At 31.7% G+C, this 15,812-nt stretch overlaps 3 protein-coding genes across 4 annotated transcripts in view; 2 read left to right on the top strand and 1 right to left on the bottom strand.

Moving 5' to 3' along the window:
* The first annotated feature begins 1,069 nt into the window (after positions 1-1,069).
* On the top strand, positions 1,070-4,169 carry LOC106791206 (homogentisate 1,2-dioxygenase). Its single transcript, XM_014756691.1, has 7 exons — positions 1,070-1,120; positions 1,211-1,346; positions 1,436-1,762; positions 1,824-2,003; positions 2,095-2,318; positions 2,450-2,576; positions 3,665-4,169. The coding sequence occupies exons 1-7, from the start codon at positions 1,103-1,105 to the stop codon at positions 3,991-3,993; spliced, it is 1,341 nt and encodes a 446-aa protein (XP_014612177.1). The 5' UTR covers positions 1,070-1,102; the 3' UTR covers positions 3,994-4,169.
* A 381-nt stretch (positions 4,170-4,550) lies between these two features.
* On the top strand, positions 4,551-7,418 carry LOC106791229. 2 transcript variants are annotated; one of them, XM_014756727.1, is made up of 9 exons: positions 4,551-4,875; positions 5,018-5,075; positions 5,155-5,307; positions 5,384-5,614; positions 5,697-6,002; positions 6,081-6,185; positions 6,295-6,449; positions 6,528-6,927; positions 7,051-7,418. In XM_014756727.1, exons 1-9 carry the CDS (start codon positions 4,780-4,782, stop codon positions 7,209-7,211), a joined length of 1,665 nt encoding a protein of 554 aa, XP_014612213.1. In that variant the 5' UTR covers positions 4,551-4,779; the 3' UTR covers positions 7,212-7,418. The 2 variants fall into 2 exon arrangements, with proteins under 2 accessions (XP_014612213.1, XP_014612212.1); XM_014756726.1 differs by having other exon boundaries at positions 7,030-7,418.
* A 315-nt stretch (positions 7,419-7,733) lies between these two features.
* Positions 7,734-15,812, bottom strand: part of LOC106791228 (proto-oncogene tyrosine-protein kinase receptor Ret) — a gene marked incomplete in the record, with an annotated part of 38,391 nt that continues 30,312 nt past the window's right edge. Inside the window, 8 exon segments of the mRNA XM_014756725.1 lie at positions 7,734-8,895; positions 8,998-9,029; positions 9,109-9,287; positions 9,497-9,698; positions 9,858-9,987; positions 10,266-10,467; positions 11,366-11,670; positions 14,464-14,632. Coding sequence (XP_014612211.1) covers positions 8,629-8,895; positions 8,998-9,029; positions 9,109-9,287; positions 9,497-9,698; positions 9,858-9,987; positions 10,266-10,467; positions 11,366-11,670; positions 14,464-14,632 — 1,486 coding nt within the window.

Genomic DNA, 15,812 nt, shown 5'->3' with positions numbered 1-15,812 from the left:
ACGAAGTGAAAATCTCGAGTTAGTGAGTTTTACCGATTAGAGATTGGTCAGTAAGATGTGTTCGCAAAAGGAAATATCTTCTTATGGCACGAACACGCGAACTCCTATGGATAAATCGTTTTCGTTTTCACTAACAATAACTAGAATTAATCGAAGGAATGTGAACAATTTTAACGATTCCTTTTTATATGATCAATATCTATCTCGTAAATATATACGTTTAATTGCATTATGTACACGCTTTATTTCGATCTTCGTTTTTCATATCATTTGTAAATATTAATTGCAGGATATACATTTATAAGAGAAATAAAAAAGAAAAGAAAGAAATAAATAAGTAAATAAAGAAAGGAAATAATTAGAAAATTATCGAGAAGTTTGAAATGTACGAAGTAAAAGCGAATAACGAAAAATTCGAATAGAAGTTTCACTTACGAATAGATAATAATGATTATGACACGCGATCTTGCGAATAAAGAGAATTTCTTTCTCATGTGTTTAATGATCCTTTATTTTCTTTTTTTTTTTTTTCGTTCAATATAATACTCTTACCTCATATATCCGCGTTACGCGTTAGATATCGATTTCGTTAGAAATCTCATATATTGTTAGTGTGTTCGATGAGGTTCGCGTGACGTACGATAATCTCTCGTAAAACAAGATAGATAGATAAGATAAGCGAGAAAAGATTTGTCTTTTTTTTTTTTCCTACGTTTTCCTATTTCTCGTATCTTCTTTTTTCTTGTTGTTGTTGTTGTTGTTCTACTTTTCCTTTTCTTTTTTTTCAAACACGAGATGTTTCAAAAGAATAGGATTGATGAAACTGCGAATATACAAAGCTTTCGAGAAAATGAGAAAACTTGTGTATCGATTTGCGCGAGGCTTGGCTAATTATTTAATCAATTCTAATGACGTTGGAAATTGTTTTTCAATGAAATCGAACGGAAAAACCTGTTCGTACCAGCCGTGCCTTCGCATACGCGCATATTATTGGGTGATACGGTTATTCCGATAAACATATTTTGCATATCGCAATCTCTATAAAATGAGAGATATCTGTGGGAGTGTTCACAGTTTTTATTATTAAAGAAACCGAGCGATCATGCAGCACGAATTGAAGGTATTTGGAAATTTCCATATATATATATAAAATAATTTAAAAATAACATATAATTTATAATAATCAATATTTCTTATCCCTTCCTCGTAGTATTTGTCAGGATTTGGCTGTGAATTTTCAAGCGAGGACGAACGGTGTCCTGGATCTTTACCCCATGGGCAAAACAATCCACAAAAATGTCCTTACGGACTTTATGCCGAACAACTTTCTGGTACAGCTTTTACAGGTAAGTCTAATTCTCTCATTAATTTTTCATATTAGAATGAAAACGAATCGAATTGCGTTATCTGTAAATATTTGATTTGTCTTGATTAGCACCACGCTCGCAAAATAAAAGATCTTGGCTTTATCGAATCAGACCGTCCGTCGTTCACGAACCATTTAAAAAATTAACAGAAAAGGATGTTGGTCATCTCGATTACGATTGGAATGCTATAGAACCTGATCCAAATCAATTGAGATGGAAACCATTCGATTTACCAACAAGACAAGATCCTCAAATTGATTTCGTTCAAGGTATTCATACGATTTGTGGGGGTGGCGATTGTCACGTTCGTCAAGGAATTGCAATACACGTTTATCTCTGCAACGCATCGATGAAAGATAAAGCTTTTTATAACGCCGATGGTGATTTTTTAATTGGTACGTATAATTTAATACTTAGAATATATAAAAACGATCAAATAGATTTTGTATGTTACAGTACCACAGTTAGGTGTCCTGTTGATAACCACTGAATTCGGCAAAATCCGATGCGAAACCAATGAAATATGTGTTATTCAGCAAGGAATGCGTTTCTCCGTAACGGTTCTTGGTCCATCAAGAGGTTACATTCTCGAGGTCTTCGATAATCATTTCCAACTTCCAGATTTGGGACCAATCGGTTAAAATTAAATAATATATTTTCATCTCTCTTATCAAAATAATAATAAGTTTCCAATGAATGATTAAAATATTGATTTGATTCCCCCCAGGTGCCAATGGTTTAGCCAGTCCAAGAGATTTTCAAACCCCGGTTGCTTGCTTCGAAGATCGTGAAACTGATTACAAAATAATTGCCAAGTTTCAAGGTAAATTATTTCTCAGCGTTCAAGATCATAGTCCATTCGATGTCGTTGCTTGGCATGGGAATTATGTACCATATAAGTACGACCTTGAAAGATTTATGGTCATCAACTCGGTTTCTTTCGATCACTGTGTAAGTATCGAATACATTTTTTTTTTTTTTTAATGATAATCGATACTTAAGTTCTCTTTGGAGATTTCTAATGTCATTTAAAGAAAGTTAGAATTCTCTATGAAATTGCTATGATTAATAAATTTCTCTAGGATCCCTCGATTTTCACCGTACTTACTTGTCCTTCGAATAAACCTGGCACTGCTGCTGCCGACTTTGTCATTTTTCCACCCAGGTGGTCGGTTCAGGAACACACCTTTCGACCTCCTTACTATCATCGTAAGTAGAAAGTTTTATATTCTTCGATCGGATCTAAACAAATTGTTTTCTATTCAAGTTTATCGATATTATATTCAACACACAATTTGTCAATGAAAAAATATATTTCTATAAATGTAATACTTATATTTGATTAGAAATAGTAATCAATGATATAACATTGTGTCCTATTGCCTGGAAAATTGTATCCTAGAAAATATAAGTATTCATTTTGATTAGGTTAATAATACCATACGAACTATTTTCTAACTACTATTTTAGAAGAATATAATTATGCATATATACACATACACAAAGAGATATATAGAAAGATAGATACTCGATGCATTTTCTTTTTCATTTGTTTCTTTCATTTCCTTCGAACGATAATTACGTCTTTCGGTCGAGTGACGTTGTTCATCGGTATAGTGATGGCAGTGGTGACAGTGGTGGTATCGTCGTTCTAGAAGAACGCTTACGAAAATTGTATAATCTAGATATCGAGAGAAAACACAGACTTTTTCTTTGACAACGTTCGAAAATGTCAATCATTTGAACGATTTTCTTTATTCCTTTTTCTTACTTTGCATATTTTTAAATATTACTTGTGTCTATTTTAAAGAAGAAACGAAACCTCGTGAAAGTCTTTTTTCTCTAGTTTTATTTTCATTTCTCTCTGTGTGTGTGTATGATTTTTTTTTATTATGCAAAATCGAAGAGTATTTATTTATATGAAGATAAAGAAGATCGATCAAATCTTTCGTTAATGCATTCATTAATTAGAGATGCTTGGTAATGAAATACGAATGCATGTGTTGTGTTGTGCATGCGTATGTTTGAAAATTCGTAAGAAGAACTCCATTCGAAACTTTCTCTAATTTTAACTTTTAACTGATAAAAATCATAGAAAATCTAACAAGGTGCGTTCGGCATTAAATATGAAATGAACACTTCGATGCACGATAAATGAAAGATTTTTATCGTAGATATCAATCGCTAGCCATCTGTTATAAAAATAAATCATTGTCTATAAAATATGATCTATAATATTTTCATATATAAAAAGAAAAAAAAATGAAGAAGAAACAATAGATGTATGTTTGACACAGGTAATTGCATGGCCGAATTTATGGGACTGATAAAAGGAAGTTACGAGGCAAAAGAGGAAAGTTTCCAAGCTGGTGGAGCGTCCTTGCACTCGATAATGACACCTCACGGTCCTGATACTCGATGTTTCGAAAGTGCTACGAACAGTAAACTCATCCCCGAACGTATTGCTGATGGTACTCAGGCATTTATGTTTGAAACTTCTTATAGTATGACTTGCACGAAATGGTCTGCTAAACTATGTAATAAATTGGATGAGGATTATTACAAGTGTTGGAAAGGATTGAAGAAACGTTTTAATTTTAACGATCAATCTTCATCTCAGATCTAATCAAAATACTTTTTTTTTTCCTTTTATTATTATTATTATTATTATTATTATTATTATTATTCTCGAAAAAGAATTTTATGCAGTTTTAATTACTAATTAAAATAGTCATTAATATATACTCAATTACTTAGATTTTTTTATCACATGAGGCATATAAAAGGCCTAAAGAATTAGATATAATAAGGAGATTAAACTGTTTTTTTTTTCAACATAACGCGAGATGTTTACACATTGATTAGATTATTGAAATCAATGACGTTGAATTTAATTTAACTCAAGGTTGCATTATCGAACGTTTAATACTATTGCAAATGTATTTTGTATTAATTGGAAACTTTGGGAAATACTGTAAAGAGATTAACATTAATAAATACAATGATTAAAAATTTAATTCTATGGACAGTTTGTTGCTTTTTTTTTTGTTAATTAAAATATTAATTCTTTACGACGGTATTTTTGAAAAAGATTTGAATTTTTCCCGCGTTGCATTAATCAGCGCTCTTCTTGGTTACCTCGACGTCCGCCAGAGCGCACTTCTGTCGGAAAAAAAATGCATCGAGTGCATCGAGTGCATTGCAAGCGTTTGTGGGTCGCGTCATTTATTGGTCTATTGTTTTGATTTTTTTCAGATAATGTAAGAAAGATCTATAGACTGAGTCAGCTAAAGAATCTACGATTTAACTTCCCACAAAGAAATATATTAATAGAATAAATATGTTAGGATTAAAAAGGCTTCTATTCTTAGAAGCTTTACGTTAAAATTGTGCATTGTATTTTAACCTGAAAATGTACAACGCGTTTAAATTGCTCATAATTACATTATATTATGTGACACAATATGTAAATGCTCAGTACTGTTATCCAAATTATTGCGAAAATGTGGTAAGTGATTTATTATGTTTATTATCATTAAATTCAGACCTAGTTATGTATATTTTTATTTTTATTTTTATTTTATGTAATAATATATATATATATTTTATATTATATATTATATAATATACATGCATATATTTATATACAGTTTACTACGGAGCCAGTGCCAGGTTCTCGGTGTCTGCTCAAACCGATTAAAAATAATGGTAAGAGTTTGAGTTATTTAGTAACCGATATATGCATAATCATGATTTATACATTACTTATTTTTTATTGTTTCCTTAGATTGCATTAAACTTAGATTCGATGGGTGGAATCATGTACCTTCAGAGGAGTATGCGGCTCTATTTCAATTGTCTGCTTATGTTAGCCGTACAGGGGAATTTCAGGGAAAAGCAACTACATTTAATTTATCAGTTACCGACATAAATTTTCTTAGTAAATATCTATAGTGGACTTTGTTTCATCATTCTTAATTATATAATATATATATATATATTTTTTTTAATTCTAGGGTTAACCACACGTTATCAAAGTCTGATGGATGAAAATATTTCTACGTGTACGCATATTGCGTTTTATGGAAACACGACTGATTCAGTACCTAACAAATTCTTTTTATCGTGTCCTTTTACAAATCAATCTTATGAAGGTAGTCCTTATCGTTTGGAGTACTTTGTGAGTAGGAAAACATTGGAGTACAGTAAAAAGCTTGTTTTTATAATTCCCCATCACGAGTCTATTGGTAAATAATTGAATTATCAGAATAAAATACAATAAAATCTTATACGATGGGAGAACATTGAATAAAAATGTTTTGTTTTCAGACGAAAATAATGACGTTACTACATACTTACCATTCATTTACATAGATGTTTCTGATGCATTGCTCTTCACGTTATATATACAACCGGTTCCTGCAAAATTTAATGTAACTAGATACAGAATTTGGTTAACAAATAATAGTACTGGTGTTACAAACGAGATAAACCTTTCTCAGCCAGAAAATGGAGAACATATAAAATATAATTTTTCCATATTTGATGGAATTTATTATTTCAAAGTTGCGGCCATGCATCCTAATTGCAGTATATATGGATGTATTAATGCCACCTCACCATTCATAAGTATAAGTACGTAGTATTTTCTCTTTTGCTTTGATGTTTATTATAAATAATTGTATGAGATTATCTTTAAATATTAATTTACAGGAGAAGCATCGCATCGTTTACTCATTATGATAATTAGCATTATATGGATACCACCTGTGATATTATATGCGCTTTACCACATATATAAGTTATGTAAAAAAAATGGTAGGATCATGCTTCTCTCCCTAATATCGTATCAAATTTCATTATTGTCTTTATAATCATTAATATATAATAAATGATATTATTTCATTGAATTAAAAATAAAATCTAGCAAAGAAGGACAGAAAGAAACCAAATTGTTTAATAGTTTATTCGCCAACGCGCGAATCACATATCACGGTAATGACAGAATTAACAAAATATTTAAGATGCTGTAATATTAATGCTATGATAGATATGTTCGATATTTCGGAAACCGTATCAAAGGTAATAAAGAAAGTCAACGTAAAAAATACTACATTACTTTTCACGATCATCTCTATTCGACTTTTTTTTTTTTTTCAGGACGTTGAACTTTGGTGTAGAACCGCATTTAATTCTGCTGACATTATTCTCATTGTGACATCACCTCCATCTAATAAACATATACCAATTAAATACGAGAATATAGACAGTTATATATTACAATTAATTAGAGAAAATTATGGGCAAAGAAACAAAAGGTATTACATTTTACAATTGCCATATTGTAAGCCAACAGATTTGCCTGACGAGGCGCAACGTTTTCAACGTTTTCGTATGCCTGAAGAATTAGCAAAATTAGTGAGAACGGTTCATCAAGTTGATTACGTTACATTTTTTGGTTTATCGAATAAAGAGGAACTCTTGGAAAGTATAAAATTAGCACAAATGGAGATGTTAGACGATGGCACTACTAGCGATCACAAAAGTGCCGATGAAACTGGTACGTTTCTATTACTATATTTATATAAAATATATCTACAATGTGTATATCAATTAATAATATGTATTTAACAAAATATCTATTACTTTAATTATCCTTCAGACGATCTTTTACCATCCGTAGTATCACCAAATAATATTACAAATCAAGATTTAAATAACGAGGACAACAATTCTACGTCTATGAATGTTTTAAAGAATGAGCATAATATGTTGAAAACAAAGTATAGCGAAATTGAAGATGGAATAAATATTACCGTCCATTTGGATTCAGACGAGCAGTAGTATAAATTTGCAATTAGTATTGGAAAAGAAAAAAGAAATAAGAAAAAAGAAAAAAGAAAAAAGAAGAAAAACATATAAGCAAAGCAATGAATGTTTTGTTTCGTATTACTCAAGGCTGTTTTAACAACGATACATTTTTTAATTTATCACATTTTTATACCCCGTGTTATAACGACGACCATGTTTAATAAATGTTTACGATGATCATTTTTCTCTCTTACGGATTTTATTTCAATCTTTAATAAACAAATCATTCTCTCTTTATATCCATACGTGTTAATTATAATAAAATAATAATGGCACTGCAATTCATTGCACTGATAAAACTATCCAACAAAAGAAGTAACAAAATAAAAAATTAAAAAACGAAAATAAACGAAGCAGCACTTACAACGATACGAGGTAAAGAGAACTAAACGCTAATGGAATGTTTTATTTTTTACATAAATACAAAAAGAAATGACTTTGTGAATAAGGTACGGAAATCCAGTCTTCTTCGTATATGTGTTGTATGTATCAGCGTTTTTTTTTTTTCTATGTGAGCGTGTGTTTCCCCATAAAAAACCTACTCTCCGCAATAAAAAGTTTTATATTCGTATATTAAAGTCTCTCTTAATCATTGCCATTTTCCAGTTTTTATCAACACCGCTGAAAAAGCTTTAAACGATGAAGTCACGAGTGCGTGCATTTGTAAACAAAAAAACTTTTCATCTTTCCTACAATAAGATTTTCGATCATTAACGAAGATTCACATAATGATCCTTAAACCAGGAAGCCATTTAAATCTTTCAAATGCACTGTTGACAAGCCTCATAGGAGAAATGACTTTTTTCTCTCAAATGCGATTAGCAATGTGCACGTGGTGAAATTTTGTACGTTTGCTTGTACATACAATCGTTCACTATATTATGTATATCGTATATACGTGTATATTGTAGACATATTTATAGATGTAGATGTATATATATATACATATATATGTATATATATATATATTAATTATATAAATAAGCTTTATAATCGAGAATCACCGTGTATGTAGTAGTAGTAATAATAGTTAATCGTAATAATTATAGCAATAGTAATAGTAATAGTAAGAAAAGGAGTTGACGTCTCGCTTAATTACAAGAAAAAAAAAAAAAAAATACTTTATACACACAAAAATATTTAAATCTAGATCAATTTTTTCTTCTATCTTTTTGGTATAACAATCGTATAACTACGATTTATGACTCTCTTTTCTGTTACATTCAGTGATATTCTTTCTAGAAAAATCATTTTTTTTGTATCATATTTCATCGACCTCTTCACTATCATCTCGTCAATATCATTGATCGATCATCTTGTGATCAATTTAAAAAATCTTGTCTATAAAATTGTTTCCAAATTCTCGACAGATTGAAGTGTAAATAAATCTTCAATTAGTACTATCGTTGTCATCTTTGCTTTCTAAGCTACCGAAGACCAATAAATCCTCGGTTTCTTTTGCTTTCTTTCCTTGCATATCTATGTAAGATTGCGGCCGTTCATTTGATGGCGTTTTCAGATCATTTTCGCTGTTACTGGTCACACTGGTATTCCTTAATTTAATTGGACTTTCGTAATGATTGGTGTTCAAACTCGGCGGACGATCATTCACGTAGGGTGATTTAACAGCTTCAGTTGGAAAAGAACATATTGGTTCCTGCCAAAATGCATGAAGTTTGTCTACTTTATCGCATTTCGTTACGGGTTCCGAAGATGGTTTGCTGAGGTAGTTAACCGTATCTGTTCTTAGAATATTTACCTTAGCTTCTTCTATACCTTGGTCACCCGAACCTAAATTAAATACAAATATATTAAATAAGTTAACGCAAAAATCTGAAAACGAATTAGAAATAAAATCATTACAACTAACTGGTTGGACTATCCAATGCATGAAGAGAAGCAAAGTACGCTTGATTGTGGACGGTTCTTGGATTCAGATCTAAGTACTCTACTCCATCCTCTAACATACGTTCCCAATGACAGGTGAGTTCCTTGAAGGATGGTCTCATACCAGGTTCCTCGTGCCAGCACGAAACCATCAATTTATATCTGCAATCGTAAAACATCAAACTTTGTAACTCTGATAAATTTCATATTTTCGTAAAGTTGGAGTTGTGGGTGAAACAAATTCAAAATGAAACTTTTCTATCAAACTTCGAGCCATTCATTTTGAAACTTGATTTACGACCAATTTTCCGATAGAAATATTTATATTTCTAGATCCCATGAATATGGAATTTTAAAATAAATCTACTTACAATTGTTGAGAACAATTAGCTGGCTTCTCCATACGATAGCCGGCTCTCAACAGATTGTAGAGATTATGAACGTCTACTCCTGGATACGGAGATGCACCTAAAGTGACCAATTCCCATAGAAGTACGCCGAAACTCCAAACGTCGGATTTGCTGGTGTAAACGTGATCTGCTAAGGATTCCGGTGCCATCCATTTAACGGGTACTACGTGAAAGACAATCGTTAAGTACCAGGAATTAATTGACTGGAAAATGAACTTAATTAAGATAGGTAGAGAAAAGATTTTAGTGTTTGTCTAATCCCAAGAGAATAATATCAATGAAAATTTCACTTTGCAGTGAAAGGAAATGGAAATGCATATACCTCGACCTTTGCTTCGTTTCAAATAAGCGTCATCCTCGTAAACGTCACGAGTTAAGCCGAAATCCGAAATTTTACAAACTTTTCCTGTAGCTAGAAGTACATTTCTAGCAGCCAAATCTCTGTGTACCAACTGAATAAAAACATAGAAGAAATACAATCGATTAAATAAATGATTTAATTAATTTTTCCTTTTCTTTTTCTCACATGGTCATAGTAATATTATTTACGTGTTTCGTTTATAAATGCCATAGATCATCGTTTGTATCGTGGACGGGATTTTCTCTCTTGAATTAGGAAAAAAAATGTCGGCAATAAATCATTCTCGCGAAAGAAATGTGTGCGACTACAACCACCGTGTGAGAAAAAATTTAATAGGGAATTATTAAAAAAAAAAAAAGAAAAAGTTACCTTAATATCTGCTAGATATGCCATCCCTTTGCTAATTTGCCAAGCGAAGGATAGAATGTCGCGAGGTGTTATCGTATAATTCGACAAAGTATCGACCGATTGCAATTCCTCTCTGATATTATTCGGCGACGTTGAAAGAATTGACGTCAAGCAAAGAACTCTTCCTTCGGATTCCAAATGTCGACTGCGTCTTAAATAATTTCTACCCCATTTGAAATAGAAAAAGAAAGAATTAAATTTAATTAAAAATAATTTCACGCGAGTTACATTGAAAGAAAATGTGTATATATATATATATATATAAAAGGGGATTAACTTAAAAAATGAGAGAAGATTTATTTTTAATTATCTTCTAGAAAAATTGTTGTCGAGACGTGCAGAATGTGTGCCTACCTTACTTCCTATCTACTATGTGTGTCGAAAGAATAAATATATAGAAAACTAGATGAAAAATTTAATTATCAAGTATGGACACTCTTCTTCTCTCATGGATGTATTGTATGTAACGGTAGGCGGGCTCTTATTTTCAAGAATGGAATTCCAAGGAGGAGAAACGGGGAAAATGCAATTTACGGAATTTGCTGCGTTATTTCCGCATAGAGTCGTACATACATACATACATACATACATACATACATATGAGTATAATTCGCGAAGAAATAAGAGAGAGAGAGAGAGACTTATTTTATGCGTTCTTTCTCACGACTCATTCACATTTCGAGAGTTTAGATAGAAAATACCTATGGTACTTGAAAGAGAAGGAATTTTCCTTATATTTTTTCGCTTCGACTACTATGTTATTATCAGACAATTTACATATATAGTGCACTAGGGGGGTTCGAACAAATTCACGTATTTGGAATACGTGGAATAATCTCTCAAGAGTATATGATAGTAGTATATTCGTTTTCAAATTGACCAAACAACTATTGGACAAATATTTGAATAGTATTTGGTTGGTGCGTAAGATTTTCCCAAAGATGTTGAGTTTTGTTTCTGTTTTTTTTTTTTGAAAATTTCATCCGCACCACAACTTAATATTTATTTAATATATAGAGAATATTAAATGTGTAAATAAGAATAAATTTAGATTGACTAACCTTAATGAACCAAATTCAGCGAACTCAATGATGAGATAAACTGGACCACCTGGTGAAGTGCAAGCTCCGAGCAATCGAATAACGTTAGGATGTTGAGCTTCTTTTAAAAGTTGATACTCCGAGAGAAGATCGGCCAGTTCGGAAGTACAGGCATCTTCTTTTAGTGTTTTTACAGCTACAGTGGTTGGTCCAGGCCAACCACCGATATCAATAGCTTTGGCTCGTAAAACTCGTCCAAATTCGCCTTCTCCTAGGACTTGTTCGATCGTTAATCGAGTACGTGGAAATTCCCATTTTGGATCCGGCTGAACAAGCAAAATTACGTCATTTGTTCACCCTCGAATGGTTCCATTCGATTTAACCACTTTTTTTAATGTTTTAATTATACAATCGTCAAACGAATGATCCCATTTTTTTTTCTTTTTTTTTTTTCTTTTTTTTAATTATATGTATAATTTGATCGTAACATATTATTATGACGTAAATGATCATATTTCAAATAGATAGATTATTAGAATTTCATTATATAAAATCGTCGAACATATTGAAATTTTATTCGCGCGTGCTTGAATATTGATTAAATACTTTAACGCGTACTTTCTAATGAACAAAACTATCTGCGAATTGATTGCATATTAATTAAAGAAAAAAAATTAATAAAAGAAAGAATTGCATAATAAAAAAAGTGTTGCAGTAGAAATTAATTCGATAAGCTCGAATGGTTACCACCATCGTTTAACGTAAGTCGCCCACGCGAATCGGTTTTGCGATATGGTTTTTCGAACACGTGATCTTTTTATCAACTAATATATATAGCCGTGCATCGATCATTTTAATATCGTCTTAATCTAAGCTCATTGTTAGCAGGGAGAGTCTGTGTAATATTTATATGCCGACAAATTTTTATTCAACAATCAAATTTATTCCCTATTATCTCTTGTGTTTCCTTTTTCTTTATTATACTCGCTACGATTGTTTCGATTGTGGCGATTATAAAAATGCGATTAACGCAAATAGCTTGTTAGTACGACTTATGAAATAAAAGAAATAATAAAACAAAAAAAAGAAGAAACAAAACGAAAACACGAGTTTCAGCTCTTTTCTAACATGAATTGCAGATAACGTTTTCCGGTTGCATTTCGAACTTGCATCCGGTTGCATTCCGATTGCATCACGACTTGAACAAAATATGGATAATAATTTTTTTGTTTACTAGATATATATATATATATCGATTTTTTGACATCTATTATATATGTATTTGGACAGTCCCCCATCACGTATAGTGTGCAAATAATATAACTAATTACAACTTAGTTTAATTGCACGTAGCTGACGTTAATTTGCCGTAACTCTTAATCCATGTCACGTGTTATTTAGAGCGTAAGTTAATAGTGCTACACAAATTTAAAGTCCTATTTAATCCCTACCGAAAGCTAGGAAATAAGCTATTATTATTATTATTATTTCTATTTCTAAGCACACGCTTTAGAAATGTCTTATCAACTTTAATCCAATAGCGTGAAGCGAGACCAACGAGATTTTATCTTTTATATATATAACTATAACTACTAATTTATTCGAATTAAATAAAAGTACACTTTTTTGTCTACGCGTAGAATACTATATCGAGTTATAAATTTAGCATGTAAACTTGAAAAAATGTCAGAGAATGCAATGTTGTAAATTGTGCATCTTTGCAATTTCTTTGAAAAGTTTCGGTAAATATTTTTAATACTTTTAGCAAATGGATTTTCATGATTTTTATATTAAATTAAAGTACACTCTTTTAACTACGCGTAGAATACTATATCGAGTTATAAATCGATTTGCAAAGGTTTATATATATATATATAATAGATACTTGTTGAAATGTAGACAATTATCGGTGAAGGTTTTTTATTTTCCCCTCGTAGAGTAATTACATGCGGAATCATCGTTGAATTTCAATTGGAAAACCTAATCGTTAGAAAATTAAGGGCTCGTAGTAAATTCGATCGATTTAACTCGTGGTCGGACGTACCAAGTACTTCAGGTAAGGATCTCTACTTCCCATACACGCCCACTCATGAACTTTACGTAGATAGAAAGAGAGAAAGAGAGAGAGAGAGAGAGAGAGAGAGAGAGAGAGAGAGAGAGAGAGAGAGAAAGGTAGATAAGACCCAGGACAATTTCCGGAAACTTCTACATGTTACTTGAATTATTCCTTAGGTCGTCAGAGTATACCAGTAGCCAAGCTTAGGCAATGAATGAAACTTTCCGGTTGAAAGTTTTCGGACCAATGAAAATTCCACGCTGAAAATTGAACTTTACTTTTTTTTCGAAGGAAAACTAAGAAGAAGAAGAAGAAAAAGATAAAAAAGGAAAAGGGGAAAAAAAAAGGAAGTTATATAATCAAATTTTGCCTATCTTGCAAATTTTACAAATCAACCGTCGGATAAAAATCTCATATACTTTTTAAAGAGTCTTTTAAGAGAAATGATCTGCAACTGACTTTGCAATTTGTATGGCTCGATCGAAAACACGTAGCTAAGCGACGAACGATAAAATTCAGAAGTTAAGGGGGAAACGGGTTTCCCCCTTTTTTTTTCTTTATTTCTTTTTATTTTTTTTTACGTACTGCCCTCGACAGTCCTCGTCGTCTTTGCCACGTGCCCCCACCCCCATCCTTTAGGGATATGCGGTTTTATACCTGGCTTTGAAATATTATTACCATCTCAAAATTGAAGGGTAAGAGAGAGAGAGAGAGAGAAATATACTCGGGCTGCTACTGTGGAAATCCCATAAGAATTTCATTTTCTCTCTCTCTCTTTCTCTCATTTTATTCTAATTTCTATCCATGATAAACACACACACACACACACATACTACCAATTGCTAACTCGTTTTATATTAAAATTGTTTCTTATTTAGCTCGCGATCGATCACCTTTCGTTAAATAATTTTATACGGTTTATGATGCAACAATAATTACATTATTTTACATTTATATTAATAAACACGTATATATATATATATATATATATGCTTTGATAAACCACGCTTGGCGATAACTTTTACCCCAAACGCATAATTATTCAGAATATATTATAACTTACCGGACAAGTTTTAGGAAGTAGATGACGATTGACAGTTGCAAAGGTGTCAAGACTGATAGGAAGACTATCACCACCACGATCGATGTAATCGGATGGTAAAATTCCCATACCATTGGAGCTACCGTTCACCCTACGTTTGGATTCTCGACGAGTACCCTTCTTCGTTTTCCTGTCAAAATGTAAAACGTTTTATAACGTGTAAGTATGTTCAAATGATAACGCAATAATACGAACAAAAAACAACCGAAAAAAAAGAATCCAAAAGAATTACAAAACAAACTGCTTTAAACAACTTTAGCAATTTCGACTTTTCCCCCTCACCCCCCGGAAGCATTCATTCGCACTAGCATATCCTTTAAGTAATTGTACTTTTTATGATCTCGGAATCACGGTTGTGCAGATATAAAAAGGAGAGAAAAGATGGGAGGGGAGAGAGAGGGTTTTTTTAGAGGTTCTCGAAACTTTTCTTTCTTCTATTTCATTTTCGTCTTTATCGCGGAACAAGAGATATTCCATAAAAGTATGGGATAAAAAAAAAAAAGAAAAGAAATTCTCGTTGACACTGTTCTTTCTTTTTTTTCTTTTTTTTGTTACTTCCTTTTTTTCGTTCATTTCGTTCTTTATTATCCTCGTCCTCTTTTGTCGTAAAAGTTGAAAGGGGGAAGAAAGAGAAGAAAAATTAAAAGAAAGAGAGGGAGAGAGAGAGAGAGAGATGAGAAATGTTAGATGTCCGGTTGGATAAAACGTTGACATATTTTTTTTTCATTTATTCCTACCTAGAGTAGATTTCAAAAAAAAGGTAAGAATAGGGAGAGGAAGAATAAAAAATGAGGAAAAAGGTAAAATAATATTCGTTTACATGCTCGATAACAAATTGTGTGTATGGAGATAAGATTATCTCTCTCACTCTGTCTTTCTCTCTCGCTTACCATTAGTTAAACAATTTTTCTTTCGGGTAAAATAATACGAGTATCACACACTATGGCATTATTGACGATGTAATATAAATAATAATTAATTTGCAACTGGATATATAAATATGTATTGTAATCGGGATGTTATGGCGTTATCGTATGCAACTTAATAGGATATTAGTTTTACCTGACATAATATCGATGTATTTTTATCATAACAGTTTCATATCGCACGCGCCACCATACGCGTGTTACCTAACTACGAGATTTTATACCACCATACCCACCACCCGCCGTATTTATTATTATCCGATGACAAGAATTTATCATATACAATCTTATATTATTTTCCTACGATTATTAATTTCATAATGCGTGACTATTACGCAAAGCTCTTAAATAAAAAAAAAAAAAAAAAAAAAAAAAAGGTATCGT

This window comes from Polistes canadensis, unplaced genomic scaffold (genome assembly GCF_001313835.1).
Source record: "Polistes canadensis isolate GaletaPanama2010 unplaced genomic scaffold, ASM131383v1 scaffold_292, whole genome shotgun sequence".
Classification (NCBI taxonomy): Eukaryota; Metazoa; Arthropoda; class Insecta; order Hymenoptera; family Vespidae; genus Polistes; species Polistes canadensis.
Note: the sequence above shows the minus strand (reverse complement) of the source record. Positions and strands in the feature narration are given on the sequence as shown.

What these genes read in the sequence shown, in the direction of transcription:
- LOC106791206 (XM_014756691.1), top strand. An exon ending in TTCTGGTACAGCTTTTACAG is followed by an intron (nt 1,347 to 1,435) that starts GTAAGTCTAATT and finishes TGTCTTGATTAG; the next exon opens with CACCACGCTCGCAAAATAAA. An exon ending in TCGACCTCCTTACTATCATC is followed by an intron (nt 2,577 to 3,664) that starts GTAAGTAGAAAG and finishes TGTTTGACACAG; the next exon opens with GTAATTGCATGGCCGAATTT.
- LOC106791229 (XM_014756726.1), top strand. Translation starts at nt 4,780, where the DNA reads ATGTACAACGCGTTTAAATTGCTCATAATTACATTATATTATGTGACA. An exon ending in CAAATTATTGCGAAAATGTG is followed by an intron (nt 4,876 to 5,017) that starts GTAAGTGATTTA and finishes ATTTATATACAG; the next exon opens with TTTACTACGGAGCCAGTGCC. An exon ending in CAAAAGTGCCGATGAAACTG is followed by an intron (nt 6,928 to 7,029) that starts GTACGTTTCTAT and finishes ATTATCCTTCAG; the next exon opens with ACGATCTTTTACCATCCGTA.